The following is a 26,335-nucleotide window of genomic DNA, read 5'->3' on the forward strand; positions in this document are numbered from 1 at the left end:
GCTGCACCACCGCCGGGGGGTGTGCTGCCCTCCCCCCCATCCCCCGCCTTGGTCTGCCCCAACGCCAGCACCTGCAGATTTAAAGGGGCCGCGCACCCATTCCCCCCCCCCCCCCCCCCCCCCCCGCACACTGGAAATGAATCTCATCGATCAGAGGGGAATGATAAAATCACTTTATTGCAACAGTCGCCAAGGTTGCCCCTTTGGTTGTGCTCGTACAGCCAGGCTGGGAAAGTGCTGGCTTCAAAGTGCAGTGGTTGGAGGTGTGCAAATGAGCACGACTACATGCAGGTCCAGGAGCAAAACTCAACAGTAACCAGTGTGGGATGGGATGGAAATGGATGGGATGTGATGTGATGTGATGTGATGTGATGGGATGGGATGGGATGGGATGGGATGGGATGGGATGGGATGGGATGGGATGGGATGGGATGGGATGGGATGGGAAGTGATGGGATGGGATGGGATGGGATGAAATGAAAATGGATGGGATGACATGGAAACGGGTGGAATGGGATGGGATGGGATGGGATGGGATGGGATGAAAATGGAAAGGGATGGGATGGGATGGAATGGGATGGGAAGTGATGGAAGTGGATGGGATGGGATGAGATGAAAATGGATGGGATGGGATGGAAACGGGTGGAATGGAATGGAATGGAATGGAATGGAATGGAATGGAATGGAATGGAATGGAATGGAATGGAATAGAATAGGATAGGATAGGATAGGATAGGATAGGATAGAATAGAATAGAATAGAATAGAATAGAATAGAATAGAATAGAATAGAATAGAATAGAATAGAATAGAACAGATCCGATCAACAGACCAGTCCATCAGTGCAAACCACAGTCATGATATGCATCTAGAATTCACAGTACAGTGCTGTCAGTCAGACCCACCAGAGCAGAAGCCATTGGGATGTGTGTATTTGCAGCTCCTGGTGTGCTCTGTGTGGGAACAGTCCCCATCTCTGCTTGGAGGGGCTTTGCCCATTGCATCCCATGCATCACTGCCAGTCGGGTTCCAAAACTCTGTTCATTTGCATGAAGAGGGCTGAAAACCAGCTCTGGGAAGGACAAGGTTTGTCACATAGCAAAAACCCTGATCTCCAAAGGTTGATAAAATCCACACTCTAGAAATCTGCATAAATCATTTGTCCGGGTAAGAAAACCATTAAGAACGGTCCTGCTCTGTGCGTTGATAGGTGAGTTTGTTTGTAAATGCCACGTTTATCTTCTCAAAGGGATGCACAGCTTTGCATTTGCCGTGCACAGGGCTGACCTGGTCTTCTGTCTCCCCAAAGTCGAGAAAAGTCATTGACTGGCATCACGAAAACAGACTAAAAATAGCTGGTTTCTATGGCTACTGAGGCTGGGAGACTCCTGAGGAACAAGTCTGGGTAGGTCCCTCCGTGATGAAATCCAGGCAGTGGGATGAAAGGGAAGGACAATAAAAAGAGGTTGAATGCTTTGATCCTCCATTACACTCCTCTGCACCAGGAGGTGCCACGGGGGCACTGCTTGGCTTCATTGGAAGGGGCTGAGCTATGGCCCGTCCATCCCCAAACTCTGAGTGCAATGGGGACCCTCCTCCTGCACCCAGCCCAGCTTGGATGCTTTCCTTGGTGTAATAGGATTAAAGGAGGATTATTGCTGGTGGGAAGAAATGCATTTTTCAGGAGTGCTGCTCTCCTCTTCTGAAGGAACAACAGTGAAAAGAAGAAGAAGTAAAAGAAGAAAAAAGCCTGGAAAGCCACAGCATGGATGTCATGCAATGTGCACAGAGCCCAGTGGTGCACAAGAGCCAACGTGCAATGGAAAGCACTATTTATACCTTGCACTTCACACCCTTTGCATGAGGGTGACTGGGAGCTGCTCAACACCCAGCAGTCAAAGCATGGGAGATTTGGCAGCCTCAGCTTCAGGCTTCTCCAAGGGTGGGAAAGACTTGGAAAAGTGCTTGGGAAGCACTGGAGGGACACCCTGAGTGTGCACTGCCTCCAATGTGGGTAGGATGTAGCTATTGTGGTGCAGTCACTATTGGAAGGGAGAAGCAAAAGCAGCGTGGATGAGCCAAAGGCAGAGTGTGTGTGTGTGTGTGTGTGTCTGTCACTTGGGAGAGCAAGAGGAAATCCTGAGCAAGAAGCAAAATCCCAGCTTATAAAAAGGCCTGGGGTTGTGCAAAATGTGGGGGAGAGAGAAAGAGAAGCAGGGAAAGCGTTTCTCCTCTGACAAGAGCTGTCAGCTCCCAGCCCTCACAGTCTCAGAAGCATCCCAGCCTTGTTAAAACGCTGCCAGTGGGGAGGGAGAAATAAAGAGGAGGAGGGGGAAAAAAAAGCCACACAACTTTGCTTTGACCGCTGCAGGTTTGTCAGGTGGCAACAGGAGGTGTGCAGCATCCTGGCAGGTTGGCTACAGAGAGAGGTGGGAAACAATATGCAGCTGAAAGGACCTTCAGCATAAATCTGGAGGTCAAGGCGTGATGATGGGGGAATCAAAAAGCACCACGGAGCCGTTTATGAGCACAATCGAGGTCAATCCAGGAGCAAAGCATTTTGCTCGGAGCCACGGTGGAAAACATATTGTTTGCACTGAGAGCTCCATCCATGCAGGGAGGTGGAAAGTTCACTTGAAAAAATAACTGTAGCTCGGGTTCTTGAGCATTCAGGCTGCACCTGGTTAACCTGTTGTGTTTTCCCATGCACATGTAATGGGTGTGGGTGAGCATCTGCCTGTCTTGCTTCCACATCCTACATTCATTCACTGGAGATAGGAGGACTGGAGATACAGGGAAAGCCTAAGCAAGCACAGAGCTGCCAGTGTGCAACCATGGTGTGCTCCTGAGCAAGCACAGAGCTGCTGCACACAGCCAGTGTGCAACTGTGGTGTGCATGGCATGAGCAGTGTGTGCATAGTGTGTGCACCGTGTGCTGGGCCTGCACCACATGCAGTATGTGCAATGTTGCATGTGCCACAGATAGCATGTGCAATGCGTGCAGTGTGCATGTGTGCAGTGTGTGCAATGTTGCATCTGCCATGGATGGCGTGCACAGTGCGTGCAGTGTGCATGCACTGTGTACAGTGAGTGCATAGCATGAGTGCAGTGCTTCCAGCAGAGCCCTCAGCTCATCTCTTAGCACCCAGGAGCCCCCAGAGCACCCCCTCCATGCACAAATACTTTTGCAGGGCTGCTCTCTGTGCATCCAACTTGACACAGAGCCTCGGAGCAGCTGCTAGCTGCACATCCTTTGCTGCCAAACTGTGATGGATCTGCAGTCAAAGAGGTTTAGCAATGAGGGTTATGCAGTAATGAACTGGGCCATCTTACCACCCCCCCCAGCGTCAACCCACAGCAATATTTGATCCTCTGTAAAGCCTGACTGAGCAAAGCTGCCCATCATCTCTCTGAATCTCACCCTGCTGCCACAACAGCCCTGAGTGGGGTCATCATTCCCCATCTTCACTAGGGGGAACCAATTGTGTGCCCCCAGGAGTGGGGCACCAACAGCTGAGCCCAAACAAGGGTGCATCAGCATTAAGCTCAGTGGCTTCAGCTTCCCTGGGAGCCTCTGTGTGCACTGTAAAGTAAAAGGCTGCTGCAGCCTCAAAGCTCCCAGAGGACACATTAAAGCCTGCATTAACCACAGCATTTCCCACTGATCTGTGCATGCCGGCCTGAAATCTGCTGAGCTTCACAGTGATGCAGGGAAACACCCAGCCGGGCACCAGCCAGTTCACATCACCTGAGCTCAGAGAAGGGAGAAGCAAAGTGGCCCCAAAGTGCCCCCAACCCTGGGATAGGTTCACAAGGACCAGGCATTGCTGCCATCCCACAGCCCACATCCATCCGCTGCTTCCCACTGCAGCCCAGACCACAGGCATATAGCAGAGGGGATTTAGAGCTCCTCAGCTGCACCTTCTGTTCTTGGCACTTCTGGCTGTTTTTTGTCCTAAATCCTTCAGATGAGAAAATAAAGTACCAGCTGTATTGGTTCTGGGTGTTGCCTGAGCCAACATATCTCCAAAGGGGAGCTGTCACTGGTGGCTACAGCTCTGTTTGTCACGTGCAAATGCGCTCTGAGAGCACTGGGAAGGTGGAACTGGTTAACAACAGGGAGTTGGAATTGCTCTCCAAGTGTGCTCACCCTCCTCCATCAGAGCTCCAATGGGGTGTCAGGCTGCACCAGTACATGCCCCCTGCTCCTTGCTGTCCAAGTATTTGCCCTTCCCTATGGGCCATCCCTCCTGCTTTACTCAGTTCCTGGCCATGGCAGCACCAAGGCTCCAGTGCCTGGAAGGAGATCTTGAATTCTGGGTGCAAATAGGGCCAGGGATGTGAGCTGCAGCCCACCCCAACATCACAACACTGAGACACCAGCAATGTCCCCAGATCTGTGGGGACCCCCCTCCCTTGACTGGGGTGGACATCTGTGGGACACCCCCTGAAAGGCACAGAATATGGGGAGCTCCTGTATGGCTTTAACCATAGGTAGGAAGGATGCACAGAGAGAGTGGAGGGGAAATGGGGACTCAGGGGACCTCAGAAACAGCCACACAGTGCCAGGTGAAGGCAATGGGAGCAGGAGCAGCCCTCAGGGTGAGCATTTCCTGCCTGGCACCTATGGGCATCATTTTCAGCCCCCCATGACTGGATTCTCCATATAGAGAAGGGAAACAACAGGTGGAAGAGTTCAAGGATTTCTGCTCTGTTGTGCCAAAAATGGTCCTGCAGAAAACCTCCAATGACCCAAACTGGGGACTGTTGGCCTTTGTGCCAATCATGAACCAGCTCCTGCTGAGCTGCACTGCACAAATGCCACCACCACTATGTCCCCTGCTGTTGGGGTGCAGCGGGCTCAGTGCATGTGGCAGGATGGCTGCAGCACCCCAGTAATGTCTGCAACTCCGACTGGTGCCTCCCAGTTTGTGCAGTCCCATGCTTCAGCTCCCTCCTGGCCAGGCAGATGTCTGCAGAGAGAAAATAAGCAGAGCTGCAGGCTGAGTGCGTTATGGCAGATGGAGCTCACAGCCCCACACTGAGCACCCAGACACCCCCCCTGCCCCATCCCACCTCCACAGCACAGGGAACCCTGCAGAGGTGACAGGAGAGGGGGCAGCCAATGTCCCCCAGCTGCTCTGATGTCCCACTCCAGTCCCTGCTGCTCACACCGCCGTCTCCTGCTCTGCGCTGGGTTCCTCCTTCTTCCTCTTCATCTTGCAGAAGCCATGCAGCCCACAGAAGCAAGCGAAAGTGAACTGGGGCATCACCTGAAGCACCCAATGGGACCTGGATGGAGACAAAGAGAGGGAGAGAAATCAGGGCAGCTCCGACAGCATGAGCAGACATCCCCAAAATGGAAAACCTCCCACTGACATATCCCTCAGCCCCACACCCAGTGAAAAACAGTAGGATGAAAGCCACCCTCAGCCCCCATATAGATCTGGGGGCAATTGGGACAGTTGTGAGGATAGCTTGCAGTGCCCAGTGCTGGTTTGCAGCCCCCCAGGGACAAGAAACCTGGGCCCCCCCTTTGCAGCACAGCACCACAAGCACAGCACAACAGGGCACAGCTGAGAGCGTTGTCCCCTCACTCGGTGTCCATTTGCAGCAAAGATGATGTCCCAAAGCACAGCCCTAATGATGAGCCAACAGCTGCAAAACGTGGTTATGCAAATGAAAGGCTGCTTTCCTTAAGAAATAAAACAACACCAAACTGGCAGAAATGCCATCTGCAGCAAAACCTTTCTCTTCTCCCTGCTTTAATCCGTAGCACTTGCACAGCTTGCAGGTGACCAGCCCTATGCCTGCCCCACATCACCCTCCAGCCCCACACAGAGAAGGTAACGCACAGGGCCTCAGTTTATCCCATCTATGAAATGGGCACCAAGTTATCACTTGGGAATTTCAGTGTATGAAATACTTTTGCATTCAGACCCACAGCCCAGCAAGGAGTGAGCAAGGAGCAAAATCTGCTTCTTTCACTGCCCCCTTCCCAGCTGTTGCCAACCACCTGGGTACCTGCTGAGCAGCCCCCACATGAAATACTGCTACCTCTGGATCTCACAAATAACAACAACAGGCTCTTTAATGAGTCTCTCTCTGGCTCTGAATGACTCTCATAGTAGCGGTAGGTCCCTGCACCTCTCTTTGTGCTGTTGCTTTTTGTTAGGAGCCCAAGAATGGGATCTGGGAGGGAAGGGCTGGAGCAGAGGGTCATGGGGATGGTGGAACACTTGGGGCACTCAGCCCAGACCCCCACACACCACCAGATCCTTGCACGGTTCACACCACCCTCCCCACCATGACATCCTCACATCCAACAATCTGTTCTCCATCAGGTGAATGGGTCTGTGCAGGATGTGCTGAGCACTGCTCGGTCCCCTTGTGCCCACCCTCACTGCCCCGTGCCACTGCATCCCAGTTCTACCCACATCCCAGTGCCACCCATATCCCCATCCCACCCCCATCCCAGTACCACCCACGTCTCTGTGCCACCCATATCTCTGTGCCACCCATGTCCCCCATGCTGCAGACAAAAAGCATCTGGGGGGTCGGGCTGCCAGGACCCCCACACCCAGAAGGGACCCATTGACAGATCCGGAGGAGTTTGTAACGTTGAGGCTTTTCAGGCTGACCCTCTGCCTCCCATTCAGGCAGCAGACAATGATGAATGAGCCCTAGAGAATAGAAGCAGCCCAGCTGAGGCTGGAGCTCCTGTTCTACTTGAAAAGGTGGAAAAAGGATCCTGAAGGAGCAAGGAATAATTAAAACAATAAATGAACCAGCTTGGGCAGCGATGACAGAAACCCTGCTTGATTTGCAAGGGCCGGGCATGCTTCACAGCCCCACGCTGCCCTTTCTATTCAAGGCAGAAGATCCTTTGGATAAAACTCCTCTGCAGCAGAGAAAAAAATGTGAGGAGCATTAAAAATGTAAAGCTCGAGAATTCTCTTTAGTCAACTGCATAACCCCAGGCCGTGTTTGTCACTGTCACGGTGATGAATTGGGAGCTGTCTGGAATCAGCATGCTCACTTTAATAATGTCACTTTCCTCGAGCCCTAAAAAATGTCTTTGCAAAGCAGCTGGACAGAGTCTATCCCTTAGCCTTGCAATTACCCGGCTGGGCTTTGCTTTGCATCCACTCAATGCTCACAGTGCACTCAAATCTCTGCTCTTCCTCCCCATGCAGGGGTTGCGATGAGGGTGCACAGCGTGCACACAGGGAGAGCATCAGCATCTCACCCCAACGCTGCTTTCCAGCCCCACCCCAGCTTTGCTTTGCTTTGCATTGCTTTGCATCGCTTTGCTGCCTTTATTAGTGGGAGAAATGCAATCGAATGAGCTTTGGGTTGGAAAGAAAACCACGTTAAGTTTTGCATTTGAAACTCTGGGTTGTTTTGTTTTGGTTTTTTTCCCCTGGGAAATGGGATCATTTGCAATGGAAATGGGTCTCTTTTCTTTGATTTCGTTTCGGGTTTGGGGTTTTGTTGCTTTTTGTTCTGTTTCTTTTCGGAGGGACTGAGCAGAATTCAATAATGAAAAGTAGAGAAGTTCCCAGCTATGTGATGCTGCTTCTCTTTTCATTGCAGCTGGGCGCTGCACCTCTGGGTGTGATGGACGCTATGGGGTTTCGGAGAGCTTTGTGGGTCACAACCCCACAGCTGCTCTGAGCATCACAGCACCACATGAAACCCTTCCCCCTCTCATTGCAGCCACAGCATCCACCCAATCGGTCCTTATTTCCGAGCCATCATTTCCTAGCGTTGCTTTCACCCCCCCCCTTCCACTAACAGCGGGCATCACGCTGCTCGCAGCCCAACCTAAGACAAAGCCAACTTCAAAGCAGCCTCTCTAATGAGCGGCAGAGCATTGGAAACCCGACCTAGGGATGAAACCGGCCAGAAAAGAAGCTCTATCCCTTTAAGGAGAGATAATGAACGGCCAGGCTGTTGCTTGGCATGTTTGCAGAGAAGCGCTAATTAAAACATCGCTTCTGTAAAGTATGCTGATCCCATTGATTCTTCCCCCCACACAGTTAATTTGCTGCTAGGAAGGCAAAGTCGCAAGGGCCCTCATTATAAAAATTTCACTGGCTGCAGCTAATGGTTGTAATTAATAGGTGCAATAAATTCCAAATGGGCAGCCGGGGTGTTCATTAGCTGCGGGCTGACTCAGCACCGGTGGCCTCACAGTTACTAAATAATCCATTGCCAGCAGCCAGGAAAAAGAAGGTGCCCCCACGGCACATCTATAATTCCCCACCTAGAGAAGAGCTGGATAAATAATTCCCAGCAAGGCGAGGATCCACTTCTTTTTGTCTCGTTTGGGAAACACTCAAGAGACACCCCCCCCCCCTCCTGCTTCCATTGCCTGCCAGCACGGCGATGCTATCTGCAGGCAGGCAAGGGTCAAGCTGTGATGCAGCAACTCAAAGAGCCATGCGTGCCCATGCAAAAAGCAGCGCTCATGGATATGCCAAGAGCTATGGGTTGTGGCATGCTCAGAGGTGTGCTGGCCCCACTCCTGGCAGTGCACACCCAGGCTCCTCAACCCCTTGCTTCATGCTCCTCAATGGGACATCCATGAGCTTGGATGCATCACAGCTCTCAATTACAAAACAATAGCTTTTCGGTTTGTTATCATCTGGCTGTAATTAAAGCATTCATCGTTGGCACTCCTCTTGGTTACCTCTCAGGATTGGCATCTGTAGAGCTGGGCAGCCCAGGGTGAAGCTGCTGCTGTTTGTGCTGCTCTCCCAGCACAGCTGGGCATGAGCTGGGTGACTCTGCCACGCTTGGAGTCAAACTTAAAGGCAGGTGACACGAGGAGGGACAGCCAGGGTGACACTGCAGCTCCAGGCGCAGCACACAGCTGCAGTCATTCCTCCCCGCAGGGCAGCACAGAACAAGCCCCAGCCTTGCCCAGAGAGGACAGCGGATGCCTCACTCCAAGCAGTGATTATTATGTGCAATTAGCAACGTGTCCTGCTTTGCATGCTCGTTCCTGGGAGCTCAGGAAAGCTCCAGCACAGTTTTCCTTGCTGGTGAAGGAGAACTGCCCAGCAGCAGCTGCTCCTCCAGCCCCTCATCTCTAGAACAGGGAATGGAATTTTGCTCAGCACCTTTGGAGGAAGAGGTGCATACCCACATTGTCTGAGATGCTTTGAGAGCACCGACCTGCCCTCCTGTTTTATTTAATGCCATGAATGTTTTATAAGCACGGCAGCAGAGGGGTTTTGCTTTGCTGCTCGGTGCTCTCTGGAGTCCACCCACACAACCAAGGGAAGCTCTGAGCTGGGATTCTCACAGACCCAAATGAGAGCCCTGACCCTATGGGACTGCTGCAGCCAGCTGGGATGTGGTGGTCACTGGGGACGTAGAGGCCACACTGTGGTTGAGCTGAGAGCTCACCTGGTGCTGGCAGCGTCTCCTCTGCACGATGGACCCCAGCCAGGGCTCCCTGCCAAGGCTTTTTGCACAGCACAGTTTGCAGAGAAACACTCGTCCCAAGCACGTCCCCCCCCCACCTCCACCCTCCACCTCCTGCATGCCCTGCTCAGATGTCCCTCTGAGGATCAAACAGATGGAAAAGCAGAAGCCAAACCTTGCTGCTTAAGCCTTTGTGCACTGGGTCTGCACAAACAAGGGCAAGGAAGATGGAGATTTGGCAGGCAGTCACCACAGCCCCAGCTGCTGAGCATCGGATGCCCTGAGAAGCATCACTCCACCCCCCTCCCCCAATACACACTCCTGCAGCCCCCCCCAAGACACAGCACAGCACGGGGCTGCTCACACTCCCTCTGTTTCTCCCCCCTGCTTAATGCCTGCCTTGCTAATAGGAAAATCAATAGCATAGAGGGGTGTGAGAGCAAGTCTCAGGGGCAGCACTGCACAGACACTGCTGATAAACCTGCACTGAGCTGCTCCAGGGTGGGCACTCAGGTTTATCTGTGCCTCTCAATGCTTGTGAGGGACTGAAGCTCAGAAACGGGCCTACATCCAACACCACATCCCTAAAGGAAGATTTGCAGGCTCTGTGTCCATGGAGCAAAGTCCCCAGCACAGGGACCACAGCACCTGCAAAAGATGCACTGCATGGAGTGGACTTTCCTTGCTACTTCCCCAGCCCAACACATAGAGTTGCAATGAAAAGGATGTTCCCAAGTTGATGCTTCACCACTCTTTGCTATTCCCTCTGTTGGGGCAGCAGCACCCTCAGCTCCCAGCCTGGGCACACACACACACACCAGGGTTGTGCACAACCAACCCAAGGTGCAACCCTCCTTGGTGTGAATGGCAACCATTGTGATGGGTGAATTTTCTGAATGAGCAAATCCTCATTAAAGAATAATTAAAACAGCCCGGCGAGGTTGGCTTAATTCCTTTCATTTTTTGACTGATGGTGTTTCGTTTTGATGATTTATGTGGCACAGCCGTGCCAGCTCTCACGCTTCCCATTGTCGGAGCTCATGGGATTTCATGATTCCCTTCCTTCCACACCCTCCTCGAGTCACTGAGATCACAGCGAATCTCAGCTTTCATTTCTTAAGTCAATGACTATTATTTTTTCTTTACAAGATGCATTCCAAGCTGGTGAACTCAACTTGAAAGCCTGACACCTCATGACTCAATGCTCAGGAAGTGAAGGTAGGGAGGGTTGAGGGGGGAAGGAGGGGGAAGGAACACAACCAAAGAACCAAAAATCCCTCTCTTCCTGCATGGGGAGCTGGTGGTGACCTTCTGCCATTGCTTGGTAGCATCGCCCTCCTCTCCGATTTGCTAAGGTCTGCCTTTCTCACATGCTTAGCTTGACACCCTCGGGTGCAACACAGCACAACCCATTTACCTCCAAGCTCTGCAGCCTCCCCAAAGGGGCTGTGGTGCACTATGCAGATGGGCTGGAGGTGTCAGAGCTTTTCTCGGCCACCTGCAAACCTTATCAGACAATAGCAGAGAAAGGGCTCCTGCCATCACCTGGCTGCCTTGCCCATCATCCCTTTGCAAATGCCCCCAGCTCTCCGCCTGCCACTTTTGTTCCACAGGACCTGCAGGTGGGGGATGCTTTGAACCGCATGAGAAAAGCTCGCTGCAAAGAAAAGCTGCTCCCTCCACCATGTGCCCTTTCAGCACTGAATGGGGATGGAGGCTCCTGAAAGGCCGTGCCCCCCACCATCCCCATTCCCTTTGTCTGCCCCTCTGCTCGCCACCCCCTGCCCCATCCGTCTTGCTAAGGCCCCGCAAGGCTTCAATGCCCCCTTTCACTCGGTATTTGCTACCAAATAAATATGGGTGATTAAAAAGGGATCAGGAGTCCATGTGGTTTGCGGAGGTGCCTGGAAGGTGGAGTCCCTCCCCTGAGTAGCCCATGGCTTTTCGCCCTACATGAGTTAGGAAAAGCAATCACATAGGAATAAAAAGCCATAGACCACAGCAGAGGGCTTACCGAGGATAAGCCAGCAGTCTTTGGGGAAAGAAAAGGAAAAAGAGGGGTAAAAAGAAGAACAACAGCTAATAATTAAGTAAGGCTCTGTCTAAGCTGTCACCTCCCCGCAATCAGTTGGAACACAACCTGTTGCCCAAGTGCAGAGCTGCACAAAGATGGGAATCCCCAACAGCCAGCCCCTATGGCAGCTCCCATCGCTGCTACAAAGCTCTGCCCTATGGATTGGGGCAGGAGAGCCCACCCCATCCCCCAGCAGTGCTTTCTCTGCTCCTTATACAGCAATGAGCAGCAATTATGGGGACAGCCACCTCTTGCAGCAGAGGCGATGCTTAGAAAACAACATAGCCTCAACCAAGGGCAACCTATCCAAGGAGCAGAAAATGAGAAGGTTTATTATCACTTTACCAGTGCTCTGGCCATAGCCATACCTTACCTCCTTTGCTAAACACTGGGTGTTCCCCCTCACATCATTCTGGGCTGCTCTTCAGACGCCAATACACCATGCAAACCTTGAGTTACCTTGAGTACCACTGCATGCTTGGCAATGGAGCAGCGTAGCTGCACACCTGTGGGTCAGGTGCTCCTTTGCAGAGGGGAGCAGCAGCCTGCAGGCTCAGCCCTTCTGCAGGCAGGAGCTCAGGGTGCAGCTGCATGTTGTCCTGGGGCTGTTTGGGAAACCTGACCCTGAGGCCCTTGCAGCAGAATGGGGAACAGGAGCTGGCTCACCTGGCAGCACGGCAGGCGGATGCATGGTGTGGAGGGAGCAAACAGAAGTGTCTTTGTCGGGGAGACAAAGGGCTACAGAGAGCCCCGGCTGCAGAGCCACCTCCTGCAGTGCCTTCCCCTGCTGCCTTCAGGAGCCTCATCCCTCCTTGCACGTACCCAAAGGCAGCACAGGACAAGATGCTGCACCTGGCAGCTTCTCCAAGACTCCATTCCTTCCTTAGGGAAAGCCTCTGTGCTGCCCCATGTCCAGGGAAGCTCCTCCACCATCACCCCCAACCTGCACAGATCATACCTGCAGAATGCACAGGCCCTGCCTTTATTCTCTCCCCCTGCCCAGACTTAGGCTTGGTCATCATGACTGCTAATGGCCAGCAGCTGATGAGGTCAATGCTGCTGTGGAACCCAGGAAATTCCCTTTCTTGTTGCCCTATCCGGAATCCTTGGGAAATCCAACGTTTCTAAAACTACACAGCCAGCAGGTTTGGAACTGGGAAGGTTTCTGAACCTAGAGAGGTTCTGCATGCTGCAGTTTGGCACAGCAGTGAGCAGTGACCTGCAAACCAAAGTTATAAAGCACAGGGGTAGCTCTGAAGTGGCACTTCCCAAGTCTTTGCCTCCTTGAACTCCCATATACCACTACCAAGAAGTAAAGGCAGTTGCATGCACACCTCAGGACGTGGTCATGCTCTATTTACAGACAGGTAGAAGGGTCCTGAGCCCCATGTGGTGCAAGGAAAAGCACCCATGGGTGCTGAGTGCCCCACACCCACCTCTGTTCCCTCACCCAGCACTGAGCTGCTCCCATGGGTGCACTGAGGATGCAGCCCACACCTCCCAGATCCTCATGCATTGCAAGGTGAGGGGATGACCGTCAAGCCAGACTTAACATCTCTTTGAGACACAGCCCTATGGCTCTGCTGTGGCACTGGGTGTCTGCAGCTCCACCTTTCTCTCCCCACTACTGCAGCATTGAGAGCGCATGCCCCTATGAGTGCCACCAGCCCCACACAACCCCACAGGACCCAGAGGAGCCAGGCAACCCATAGGGTGACCCAGCACCTGCCCACACCTCCCTGAGGCTGACCTCACCTTCAGCAGCGCAGCATCCTCTCCGAGGGAGCAACACCACACCAACAGAACATGGGGATGGGGATGGCATCACCCGGTCCCCCCAGCAGCACTCAGGCACCACAGGGATGCTCCATGCCCAGGGAATCATTTGCAGCACTCTGAGCTCTGGGGGCTCATGCTTGTCCCCAGTGCCCCATCCCCACTGCCCTGCCGAGCCTTGCTGCATGGGCGCATACTTGGAATGGTTGTGCACTGAGGGGCCGCACATGGGGGTGGTGGTGGTGGTGGTGAGGGGGGTCAGGTATTTCTCCATCCCCAGCTCTGTAGAGCCGGTAACAAAGGCCCTATTGAACGGCAGCCTCTCTGGTCTGTGAAGCAGAAACCTCTTGTATCTACTTCAGTGCCTTTGATCTAACTCCCCCAGTGGGATAGATATTACTCATGTCCTGCTGCTCGGGTACTGCTGCCAGAGCGGGACAGGGGGGTGACCTGCCTTCCCCTCTTCTCATCCTGGGGGCATCTCAGCTCCTCTTCCATAAACCCCCTCTGCCCCACAGATTCCCCTTCCTGTCTGTGTGGGGCACAGGCATGGCACGGAGGTGGTGGGAGTAGAGCTCTGCACCTCACATTCCTCTCCTGTAATTAAAGCCGGTGAGCTGGGTGGAGGGGGGGGGAATTTCCCAGAGGGTTTTACTGGCGTCTGGACAAGGGTCAGACAATGAGAACATTTGACAAGGTGCCCAAATCCTCTGTATCTTGGATACGCTCAAAGCCTCCCCTGTGTTGTTTGTCCCGGGCACTGCAGGATGGAGGTGGGGCCCTCAGAGCAGGTTGGGGGGGGGGGCTCTCAGCCTTCATCCCATCGGGGCTGCCCTAAAAACAAAGCACCTGCAAAGTGCTGTGAGTGCTGCTGGATTGCACTGCAAACCCCCCCCCACCCCCCCCCCCCCACCCCCCTAGCCCCCTTGGGATCCCCCAGGAAACCCTCAGAAAGGCATCGAACACCTTGTGGTGCTTTAAAAAACACTTTGCTGCTTTCAGCAAGAGATCTGCAAGCTCCCCATGGAGCAGGGAGCACTCTGGGCTTAGCCTGATTCTGCTGGTCCTGGAGGACATGGGGGATGCTGCAGCAAGCTGCTTGTGTATCATCCCAGAAGCACTGGAGTGCTTTTGGAAATCCTATTCCCAGCTGGTCTGCAGAAATCCTTGTGCCTGGCAGATCCTATCAGGACACAGAGCTGCATGTGGGGCATCACATCCGGGGTTGTCCAGTGCCCACATTATAGTGCCCAAAGGGACAGAACCCAAAAACCCAGCATGAGGTGCAGAGATGGGCACAGAGCTGGGGCTGCCCCATCCTGCTGCAGTAGCACCCAGCAGGCAATGAAACAGTGGGATGGGTGGACAGACGGATGGACACATGGATGGACTGGTGCTCAAGAACACAGAGGGGCCAAGCCAAGTTCATCTATAGGAGCCCATAGCAAACCAACAAGGAGCAATCAGCTTTTCTTTTGGGGCTCACCTAAAGCCCCCCAACCCCTCTCCCCAGCCCCACGCTGCCTGCAGGGTGTGTAGGACCAAATTCCTGCATAGCTTTTAAACTCTAACTATTATAACTTGGGGAGCAGCTGAAGTCAGTGTTGGGCAGAGATCCATTTTCAAGCTGTCTTGACAACTGGCTCCGGCACAGCAAGATTAGATCTACTAATCACATTTATAAGGCGCCCAGCATCATGAATTGGGTATTTGGAGAATATCTGTCATTGTAACAATGTCATTTTCCAGCCTTCAGCGTGCATTGCTGTGTCCTCCAAGTCGTTACAATTGGACCTGTTGGTTTTATATAGAAACATCTACGTGGGGACTGGAGGAGGCTCCAATGTATTCGTGGCATTGCTGCTGAGGTGCACGCTGTCTGCCACTCATACATCCCATGGATGGTGTGATATTGGGGTCATTTATGGATTTCAATCAGCTCTGTCTGCCTCTTCAACCTCTCCCTGATGCCCTGGCAGCCCATGGGGTGGGTTGCCCTCTATTAATGGGTTCAGGGTCCCATTTGCCTTTAACTCAGGGAACTTTGCAGCAAAACCTCCCATCAGCACAGCCTGGACAGCAGCAGGATCCCAGAGGACTATAGTGCCCAAAGCCACCATGCTGTGTCCTGGATCCTATACAAACCCTGCTGTACAGCTCAGCCCCATGCACACAGTGCGGCTGTTTGCTTTATCTCCAAGCAGAGGGATGAGAAAAGCAGAGAGGGAAGGGATAAGATAATAACCCAGACCTGCTCCTGCAAACTGCCACAGAGCCTATTAGGGGAGGGCAAATGCAGCTTGGGAATCCAGGTAAGTCACTCACTAACAAGATCCTCTCGGGCCTTTTAGCACATTCCTGGTCAAAGCCAGTTCAGCTCCCGCAGCCCCAGCTGTAATTAAGTCTGGGCTGCAAGGCAGGAGACGCTGCAGCAGCTTAGAGGAGGGGGGGGGGAGGTCTGTCTGGGGTTGCAAGAGCACACAGGGATGATGTGAAGGTCTCTTTCTCAGGCAGCAGCAGCCTGTGGTGGTGCCCTGAGCTCTGAGTCAGCCCCTGGGCAGGACACAACCAGCAGCACCCAACGGGGCCCTGCACTACAGCTGGGAGCCCCCAGCCCCTCTTTCTGGCACTGGGGGATTGCAGTGATGCAAGTGAGAGAAGCCAGAGCTCGCCCAAAGTGCTGCTCTTATCACCAGCTGCAGCTGGGAATGTGATGGGCTGCCCATGCACGGGCATGCGAGGTGGAACGGTGACCTCACACAGCCTTTTGTATCCTATTTGTGCCCAGTTTGGTGGCTGTGGTCTCACTCTCGGTCCTCAGAGTCCCCACTCAGGGATGGCACATAGAGAAGGTGCTCCCCTCAATGGAGGTCTCTGCTGCATCCCCACCTTCACTTCTCAGCGCGACCATCCCCAGCTTCCCACCACGTGAAGAACTGAGTGTCACATCTGAGGTGATGCAGACGGGAGGTATTTGTGGTTCGTCTGCCGTTGTTTGCCGTTCCCAGTGATTTATCATGCTCTGCTGACAGCTCACTGGGGACCCGTGACACGGTGTGACACAGTGTGCCACCCATTAGCATGAGGACAAATCCTGACAGAGAAAGCATCCCTCCTCCACCTTAGAGACCTTTCCTCCCCTGGTCTCCCTGCTGGACACCAGCTGCTCCCTCCTAAGTGACAACAGACAGCCAAACCAAGAGGACACAAACCATATGGGCAGACCCAGAGCATGATGAGGAGCTACCCCAAACCCATCACATTTTCTCCCTACCCAGAGCCACCCCAGCCCTGGTCCCAACCAGCCCACTGCCAACATGCTCTGGGTAGAAACCAGAAGGGGACTTCTCCACCTCCCCGTGGTCCCCAGCCCTCCCCTCTCCTCACCATTTTCCTGTGCTTCCAGCAGAGAAAAATGCTTATTCTCCTTAATGGTCTATTGCAGCCCAGACAGGCATTACACACACACACACACAGTCTATGCACTAGCCATACCAAATCCCTACCCAAACCATTGGGGACCACTCCATTCCTCCACACCGTTTCACCCCCCCACCTAGAACCCCATCGCCGTCCTTTTGCTTTCAGCAAACAAGCACGGATGAAATAACAGCAGGGATCAAACAACACCGAAATCAAGGCTATTCCTACCTGGCAGTCATTGATTTCCTTCCCCCTTGCTGACATCACTGCTCCCTTCAGGTTAATACATGCACCACTTCCCTTATCTCTGCTCAGGATTACCTCATCGCAGCAAACCCAGCGCGCTCACTCCTGCTCTGCCGAATGCCAGCAGTGTTTGAACTGCAACTTCCCAACCAGAGGAAGGATTTCTCCAGTGCTATTCCATCAGAGCTCTGATCTCCCCCTCATACAACTGACACACGGCTCTTTTTCCTTACAAATCAGCTCTTTGCTCTCCAGTGCACGCTCCTGCTCCATGCAAACCGGATCGTTCCCATTGCTTGCCTCCTTGCAAGGATTTCACGTGCACTGCAAACTGCAAAAGTGCTGTGCACACACACACAATGCCACCTCCACCCCCCTACTCCACCTGCAAGACAAAAAACTTGGCATGCATGCACACCAACACGTGCAAGGAGCACTCACACAACCGCACACCTCACTGCTGAAATACAACACTTCAAGGGCTCCTGAGCTGCGTGCAAGCTGCGCCGACATAGGCAAGGTGAATGCACACAGATGCATGTAACCTTCACAGACACTCATATCCCAATGAATTGTGACCAGCTGCTGATCATTCTGCCCTAAAACAAAGAGAACTGACGTTCATTTTTTGGCTAACAGCACCTCATCCTCAAGAAAAGCACCACTGCAAGCCAGTGCCGTTTATTGGCTGCAGCGTAAATATTTACACCCCTCTGTACACACACACACACACAGAGACACATTTCCAACACACACCGCAAACAGAAGCAGAAGGTGAAGCTCCTCGCAGCGCTGCTGGGCGGCCGCAGGAGGCGGTGCAGGTAATGCACGCCCTGCTGCATGCAGGTGTGGGTGCACCGGTGCCACTTCTGCCTCTCACCCGCACAACCCCACCACGCAACGCACCGAACAAAGAGAGAGACAGAGAAAAACGCTGCCTTACTTTCTTACTCTTTTTTGCTTCCCCCTCTCTTTTTTTCTTCCTCTATTTCAGGACTTTCCGTTTGGAGGTGATTCACGGAGAGGAACTTAAAAGCGGCCGGGAGGTTGGGGAGAGCGTTTTGTCGGCGGAGCGAAGCAGAGCAGGAACAAAAGCCACGGGAGCGGTGCTGAATAGGTGTCCTCCTAATTGTCGGGAATCGTGTGGCTGTGTGTGGCGCGGACGGGAGGGGCGGTGGGCAGCGGCCTCCCTCCCTCCCCCCCTTCCTGGGGACGGGGTGAGCTCAGAGCAAAGGGCCCCTCCGCTCCCCGCACCGCACCGGGCTGCAGAGCTGAGCGTTAACGGCCGCACCCCGGGTAACTGCGTGTGGTCACCGCGGGGACAGTGGGGATCTAGAGATGGGGGATAGGGAACACAGAGATGAGGATGGAGGGGACACCGAGATGGGGACAGTGGGGATAAAGTGATGGGGACAATGGGGATAGTGGGGATATGGTGATGGGGGCAGCAGGGATACGGTGATGGGGACAGTGGGGACACAGTGATGGGGACAGAGGTGATACAGCGATGGGGACAGTGGGGATAATGCGATGGGCACAGCAGGGATACAGAGGTAAGGGCAGCAGGGATGCAGTGGTGTGGACAGTGAGGACACAGTGATGGAGACAGCGAGGATACAGAGATGGGGACAGAGGGACACAGTGATGGGGACACAGTGATGGGGACACAGCAATGGGGACAGCAGGGATACAGAGATAAGAGCAGCAAGGATACGCTTATGGGGACAATGGGAATACTGCGATAGGAACAGCAGGGACACAGTGATGGGGATAGAGAGACACAGAGATGGGAACAGTGGGAATACAGTGAAAGGGACTGTGGGAACACAGTGATGGGGACAGCAGGGACACAGCAGTGGGGCCGCCCGGTACCCTCTCCCCGTTCCTCCCCCTGCTTTGTCTCTGGCCCCATCTCCCAGCCAGGCAGACACAAAGAGCCTCTGACCTGGGAGGAGAAATACGCCTTGCAGAGAAAATCCACCCCAGAGCCCTGAGGTGAGCTTTTGGCAGCAGGGAATTAAAAATAGCTGCTGTGGCTCCAAGTCGGAGGCAGCACTCCTTCCCTAATGAGTATAATTAGCGCAGCGCGGATGGAAGCGTGGTTCCCCGGCTGCTCCCCGTATCGCTCAGTGTCTCTGAGTGCCACTCATTGACATCTCCACACACACCAGGGAAGTGGCTTTTTTCTGCTATCTGTTCCTCTGAGCACTCATAAATCCTGGCTACACCAATGGGGGCTCATGGGGGGTAGGTAGGCTGCAAGCCCACAGTGCCCTACTGATCCTTCTCCTATGTGTGTGTCCAACCATCAACAAGCAGAGCATCACCTCAAAGCATCACCATCATCCCCTTCTGCTGGGCTGCCCTCCCATAGGGGCAGGCATGGGAATAAGGCCACCTCTCCACTCTCTGCCCTGCTGGCCACCCCAGAGACCTGAATTCTGCTTAAGCACTGAATTCAACAGCAGGTGAGCTCAGCACTGAGGACACGGTCCACCCAGAGCATCCCTCCCTGAGCACGGCACAGATGGAACCCCTCTGAAAGCAATGCACTGGGGATGTGTTGGGCAGCTCGTTAACTGATGGGGTTAACGAGCTGCTCGGTGGGATCCCTGCAGCCAGAGCTTGGCACAGGGTGAGCTGTGGGTGCGTCAGGTCAGGAGAGGCTGCACCTCTCTCAGCATCTGCTCAGCTCTGACATGGTGCTCACTTGGGCTTGTATTTAATTGTCTTGATGTCCCTCATTTGCATAAACCCCACAATGCAGCGCAGCAGCAGGACTTTTGCTCTGAGCTAATAAATAGATGACAAAAATAAACGTGTCATGTAAGATTTGCTTCCCTTTCTTTCTCCCTTTGTGAGCCAGCTATCACCAAGAAATGATGCTGGTGGAGCTGATCTCTCAGGAGCCGTCAGGCTGGGCTGCCATGAGCTTGCTTTGCCCATGGAACACAACTTAGCCAGGTGTTAGCTTGAGTTGCTCGAGCTGAGAGCAGCAGGAGGAGGAGGTGTCTGCACTCCTCAGCCACTCTGCATTGCTCCCTATAGAGATGGTCCTGCAAAATCAGCCCCAGGGTGGTGGGCAAAGTGCATTCAGAAATCCATTGCTGTGGTTGCAATGTTTCCATGCCCAGGCAGGCGCTGGCAGTGCTCTATTTTCCGAGTGATTTTCTTCAAAACCACCAAGCTCTCTGTGCTTGGAGATGGCACCATTTAGGAAATGAGCTCCCCGAGCCAAGAAAAAAAGAGTGATCGCTCAGCTGTGAGCATCCAAGGGGACTCCCAAGGCTGGAACAGCACCACGTGTTTCCTAAAGGATGATTCCTCCTGCAAGGCTGTATTTCTCACTTCGAGGAACTTGGCTGGATGGAGCCCAGGGAACCAAAAGGAATAAACTCAAAGTCCTAAAGGAGAGGCTGCAATCCATCCCTGGGGCTCTGCATGGCTGTGCATCCTTGGGGCTGGGAGGCACGGCAGCATCATGGGATCAGGGATGAACTGCAATGCAGGATGTAGATGTGAGCACAGAGAGCAGCAGGACTCATTGGGTTCTATAAGGTTTTAGCAGCTCTGGGGATCATCACTTGGGCCATCTTTTCTCCTCCCTAAAGCCCTGTGAGTCAGGAGGATTCTCATCTCCTATATAAAAACATTTCCAACTGTGTTGTTTTTGCCTGAAAATGCAAATCCTAACGGGTAGGAGCTAGAAGAGAAATAAAGACCTGATAATATATGAGCTTCCCTTGTCTTTCCTTTTCTTTTAGAGCCCTGGCCCACTTTAAATCACATTTATGGCCATAACACAACTGCCTTCTGGCACGCGGATGCTCAGGCCTGGTGTTGCTGTAAAGATGGATGCACAACTGCTGGTCAGTGGAGGAAGAAGCATTGCATGTGCTTCCCAAACAACCCAGTGAAAGAGCTCATCAGCTGCATCCATTAGTACTTCACATGTCCTGGGATGGGGGCATGGGGACCCTTAGCAGAGAGGCTCCACGTCCTATTGGTGAGGTCTGCACCCACTGCTCCCAGTTCCAGGTGTGCTGGTAGGTGCTGGGCAGCACAAGGCAGAGCCAGGAAGGTCTCAGGAGGAATAAAACATGGAGAGTGGGGGAAATCAAATGAGTGATGGGTGCGAGGTGCGGAGGAGCGCAGAGCATCCCTCCAGGATGCAGCAGATAATTTCACCCTTCCCCAAAGCACTGCAGTGAGGGGATGGGATCATCCATCTTCATTACAACCCCAGAAGAGGCTCTGTCAGGTTATGGTGTAAAGGCAATCAATAGCCCTGTGGACTCACTGCATGCTGGGCCATGCTGCACATGTATGCTGTCCCTGCTCCCTGCATGGCACTGCTCCCCATGGCACATGGGACACCAAGTATTGGCACACGCTGTCCGAGCCCAGATTTCTTTCAGTAAGTTCATGCTTTTTCAGCTCAGATCACCCGGGTGTTTTATTTTCCCCCTTCTTGCCATAGCCTGGCACCTTGCTGGTTCTATTCCTTAGCTCTCAGCAAAGATCCTGCAAGAAAACCTCCCAGAAGTGCCTCTATCCAGGGAGCAAAAGCCCTCACTGAAACACCGACCTGCCCACATGCAATCACACAAGCCCACTTCGATTGCACACCTAATTCACACCCAGTGCCCACAACACCCTCTGCAGAGTCACCCAAGAGAAGCTACACACGGGATGCACTCTTTGTCCCCTCTGCCTTCATGCACAGGGCAGGGAGGCAACCAATGGAAGAAATAAAGGAGAAAGCCCAAACAACAGGTAAAGCTGAGCCCCAGCAGCACTTGAACTTGCACCTGTTTGCCCCACTGAATGCCCACCCTTGGGACTATTCCCTGGGCAGGTGCCTGTGAACATCCTGCTTTGCAGCAAGGAGATTCACTGTTTGCAAGGCAGCTTTCAAAGCCCCGTGCCCAAGCCCCTGCTGCAAAGCAGAAGTCTCACCCAAGATGAGCCCCATCCATCTTCCTCTCAGCTCGGCCGCATGGCTAAAAACAAGCCAATAAAGTAGCAATCACCTTGGAGCAGCAGCAGCTCTATTAAAGCACAGCGGGCTGCAGCACCTGCGCCCCAACCCTGCGGTGCAAACCAAAGCCACAAAGCCTCCTCTGGCTCATTGTGCCCCGTGTCATGGTGTGAGGAGCCAGACCTGGGTGCACCCCACTCTGCTCCTCCAGGGATGCTGCCTTTCCATGCATAGCACACAACCAGCTCCCAGCCTGCAAAAAGGACAGTGCTCACCTTGCATCTCTTGCCCTGACCCAGCAGCTTTCAGACCTCAGTACCCACTAGGACCCTCATCCACCATCTGGGGCTGCTCCTTTGCCTATTTGAGAGGCGGAAGGGGATCACACAGATGCAATGTGCTGGATGTTTGCATCAGTTCCCATTGCAAACACTCGTTTGTCATGTAGATCTCCTGGCATTTTTTTTAAAGGGTAGATTAATTTAGGGGAGTTCTCAGATCCAATTTCCTCTGGCAATGGCTCTATTAGGCTGTGCACAGCAGAGATACAGGCTCCCATCCTCCTGCTGCTACTGATGGAATTTGATTCCGCGCTGCCAAATCTGCAGGGCTGCAAACACATTCTCACTCTTGATTAATGTGAGTAATTTCTGCTTGAAAGAAGGTTGAAATGAGCAGCCAAGGGGAAGCTAGCGGTGAGGGTTCCCCCCCACATCCCTCCTCCTCCTCCCCCATCCCTCGTTGCTGTTTGCATTTTCCCAGCTCTGGCATAGGGCTGAGGGATAAACAAAAATGCTGGCCCCATTTCAAGAGCAGCAGAAGGTGTGGGAGCAGGGGGCACCTCACCGAGCACCGGGCTGTGCTGCGCTGCTGCAATGCAATGAGATGCAAGGGGAGAGGTTTGGGGTCGAGAGGAGGAGCAGCATGGGGGGTTGCACGGGGTGGGCTGCACGTGGAGATGCCTGCACAGCTCACCAGACCTACGTGGCTCTGGGGAGCTGCTGTATTGCTGCATGCCAAGGTGAGGGGTGACCCTGCTCAGCACCCACAGACTCACCTGGAGCCACTGTGCCATAGGGGCAGCCCGAGTGGGAGCTGCTCCCCAGGGATGCCCTGGATCCACCATCACCCCCCCCCCCCCCCCTCCCCCCTTAGGAGCAGTGGTGGCTGTGCATCTCCTTTTCAATTTATTTTTATAAGGAAGGAGGGAGGGAGAGAGTCACATCCTAATCTGGCAAAATGTCAGCGAGTGATTCAGAGAAGAGGCGAGCAGCAGAGAGAGAGACAGCCCACACAGGAGAATTGTTTCTGATTTCCAAATGTCAGCATGTCCTTTAATTAAATGCTGATTAACAGGGGACGTGATCCCTTGCTGCTGGTAACACAGCTCTCCACAAGCCTCCAGGGCAATGCCACAGGCTGTGTGCACCCATGGGATCGGCTGGAGGAACACAGTCTTGGGCTTGCATTGCTCTGAAAGGTGCTGGTTCTGCTGCCGTGCATCTCGGTGACACGGAGGGGACCCTTGTTGCTCCCTGACCCCGCTGTTCCATTTGCCTTCCTTGCAGGGCTGCTATTACGCTTGTGGTTTTTTACCTCTGGGTGGAAGTTGCATCAGATCTACCGTAGTGAAACTGCATGCAGACCCCGATTTGGATGCTCTTATTGCTGTCAGAGCAGCTCTTTTCTTCCTCAGCTTCTGTCTGTTTTCTGTACACTTAAGCAAAGCTGCAAAAATGCCGTGGCATTTTGGATTGCCAGAAACACCGCTGTACTTCAGATCCTCCCAAACACCATTGCATTTGGGATCTTCAGACATACCTTATGCATCTAACAGCATCCCAAAGCACTATCACCTTCAGTGATGCTCTTTGACCTCTGGACAAGCCTGGCCTGCAGGTCAGCAGAGGTTAACCCTGAGGTTAGGAGAGCTGCAACTGCCCTGGGGGATGGCAAACCCTCCCTGACCCTAAAAGCAGAGAGTGGACATATAGTGCCAACTGCATCTCCTCTACCTGACCCCATCCCCTTGCATTGGAGTGGATTTTCCCCTGTGGTGCAGGGAGGTGGCACATGGGTGCAGCAGCTCTGTGGCATTTGGGGCTCTGTGCTGGCTGCTATAGGGCTGACCGAGGTTTGTAGGGCTGCTATAGCACTGCAGGGTGCTATAGGTTTATGGAGACCATAGGGGCACGCTCTGCTTTGCACCGCAAGCATCTGCTGATCACAAGTTGCACACCAAGGCTCTCAGCCTGCTTGCCCTGCACAGCCCCACATTACACCACGTGCACTTCATGCAAGCAAAGCCCACGAGGTGATGGGGCTGCAATCACATGCCAGACGGGTCTAAAGCTGAAGAAACAGCCTATACTTAAAATCACACTTTCCAGTACAGGAGAGGAAAAGCTTTCACACTTATCTCCCCGTCTCCGCACCGTGCACGGCTCTGCACGTTGTCCCCTTCTCTTCTCCCTACTCATCACGTCGCATAACAGAGCAGCCGATGCGTGGTTTTGGGTCCCGGTGCCTCCTGATGCTCGTGCATCCCACAGCAACAAGTGCGTCCCGCAGCGCTGCCGCCTATTCCCAAGCGCCACCTGATGGCACCGACCCCGGCAATGAGCTAACAGACATTTATACAGACACAAAGCAGCCCCACACCAGCACCGGGGCCATAAGGGTGGGAAACAGCAGCGGGGCTGAGCACATCCCTGGCTGCAGCAACCTGCCCTGAGCTGGGGCAGAGCAGAGCTGAGATTGTGCTGAACAATCAAGAGCACCGAAGTTCCTCCAAGCTGTCCAGAAACCAGACAGGTGCTGCTTGGGGCACACCTGTGGCTCTCCCCTCTTTAATTCTGCTTGAGAAAGCAGCTCTGTGTTTGTAAGTCTGGGGGCAGTGAGCCCCATGTAATTCCCAGCCAGCAGTGGGGAAGAACTCACTACTTTCTTTCACCCTCCAGCAAGGGGATGTGCCACTCCGGTATCATCCCTGCTGCCCTCTGTCCCTACAGAGATGCAGCCACGCACTGCTCGGGGGCCATACACATGTCAAAACCCCCTCCACACCCAAACGGGAGGACACCCCCCCAGCACAACCCGAGGTCAGCACACAGTATGGCTCACACAACCACATGGGTGCATTGGGGTGGGGGGGGTCAGATCCCCTCCCTCCAGCCTGGCACCTCGTTACGGGGTCAGATGAAGGCAGCACCACATCAGGGCGTGCTTTGAGAGTAGATCCCCGGGAGAGGCAAATCGAACTCAGCCCTCAGAAACGGAATAGAACTCATCGATAGGAGACAGAGAATAGAACTTCCCTTCCTGCCCATCCCTCCCTGCCCCCCCTTGGGAACACCGAGGGGTAACATCCATGTGGGGGAAGCCCTCACTGCACCCCGAGCACGGAGCAGGGCAGCACCCGGCCCCCCGAGGACGGATCTTACCGGGGAGATCCCAGCTCAGCGCCCGACAGCAGCCAAAATCGCAGCGCCCCACGAGTGCCACCGGGACACCAACACACAGACAGAGACACGACGGCACCCAGCGGGAGGGAGAGCGGCGGGGATTGTATGGGAGGGGTGGGAAGGGGATGAATCATTTCGACGGAGCCAGATTTCCATATTCCCCCTGCTGGAAAATGCAAGTCTGCTCCGAGTTTGCATCCCAAATGTGATTGCTTTCGGATCCCCGCCTCGGAAGGACGTACCTCTCAGCAGCCGGCCCTGCCGGGATCTCTGTCCATGCTGTCCATGCTTTCCACCTGCCAGCAGGCTCTGCCTTCTGTTCCCGCTGAGCATCACATTTGCTTTGAACACGGAGACAGTTAAAAGCAGCAACTTAAGGACTCGATGAGGGGGGGGAGGTTGTGGGGAGGTGGACGGACTCACTGAGGATGAGAAGCAGCCATTGGCTCTGCCTCCCCACTGCTCTGCCAGTGGGTTAGGCTGCACATGTGTCAGCCTTCCCTCTGCTTCCCCATCACCGTGCTTTGTGCTGGGCAGGCAGTGGATATTGCTGGGGTTGGAAGCCCCCGGCTTGCACCTGCCCCATGCACTGGGGTGGATGCTGCCCCAGAGCCACCCCCATGCTGTGCACCATATGGTACAAGGCATTTAATTTCCTTCGGGGCTGTGATGAACAGAGCTGGCAGGTTTCTTCATGGGCCTTTGGTTAACCCCCTGTAGACCCATCCGTGCCAATTGCCTGCATGGGTGGAACAAAGCGCTTCCCGAATTCACCACTCCCTGCTTCCTTCCCATTTGTGTGGAGCTCTTCCTTTGAGCTGCAGCCAGGGCAGCAGGATCAGGCTCTGCTTTCAAGCTCTGTATCCGGGCAGGTGAGATCTGTTCACTGGAAGAGGAGCCCAGTTACAATCCCTCACACCCTGTCTGCCTGCTCGGT

At 53.8% G+C, this 26,335-nt stretch overlaps 1 protein-coding gene across 3 annotated transcripts; it reads right to left on the reverse strand.

The window, feature by feature from the left end:
* Positions 1-157: 157 nt before the first annotated feature.
* On the reverse strand, positions 158-25,787 carry BLACAT1 (BLACAT1 overlapping LEMD1 locus). 3 transcript variants are annotated; one of them, XM_072356327.1, is made up of 3 exons: positions 25,378-25,569; positions 5,076-5,291; positions 158-4,972 (listed from the first exon to the last, which is right to left on the reverse strand). In XM_072356327.1, exons 1-2 carry the CDS (start codon positions 25,530-25,532, stop codon positions 5,168-5,170), a joined length of 279 nt encoding a protein of 92 aa, XP_072212428.1. In that variant the 5' UTR covers positions 25,533-25,569; the 3' UTR covers positions 158-4,972; positions 5,076-5,167. The 3 variants fall into 3 exon arrangements, with proteins under 3 accessions (XP_072212428.1, XP_072212430.1, XP_072212431.1); XM_072356329.1 differs by lacking the exon at positions 25,378-25,569 and adding an exon at positions 25,641-25,787 and having other exon boundaries at positions 4,412-4,972; XM_072356330.1 differs by lacking the exon at positions 25,378-25,569 and adding an exon at positions 24,370-24,456 and having other exon boundaries at positions 4,412-4,972.
* Positions 25,788-26,335: the final 548 nt, after the last annotated feature.

Source organism: Excalfactoria chinensis, chromosome 23 (assembly GCF_039878825.1).
Source record: "Excalfactoria chinensis isolate bCotChi1 chromosome 23, bCotChi1.hap2, whole genome shotgun sequence".
NCBI classification, from domain to species: Eukaryota; Metazoa; Chordata; class Aves; order Galliformes; family Phasianidae; genus Excalfactoria; species Excalfactoria chinensis.

What these genes read in the sequence shown, in the direction of transcription:
- BLACAT1 (XM_072356327.1), bottom strand. Translation starts at nt 25,532, where the DNA reads ATGATTCATCCCCTTCCCACCCCTCCCATACAATCCCCGCCGCTCTCC. An exon ending in GCTGAGCTGGGATCTCCCCG is followed by an intron (nt 5,292 to 25,377) that starts GTAAGATCCGTC and finishes GTCTCCATCCAG; the next exon opens with GTCCCATTGGGTGCTTCAGG.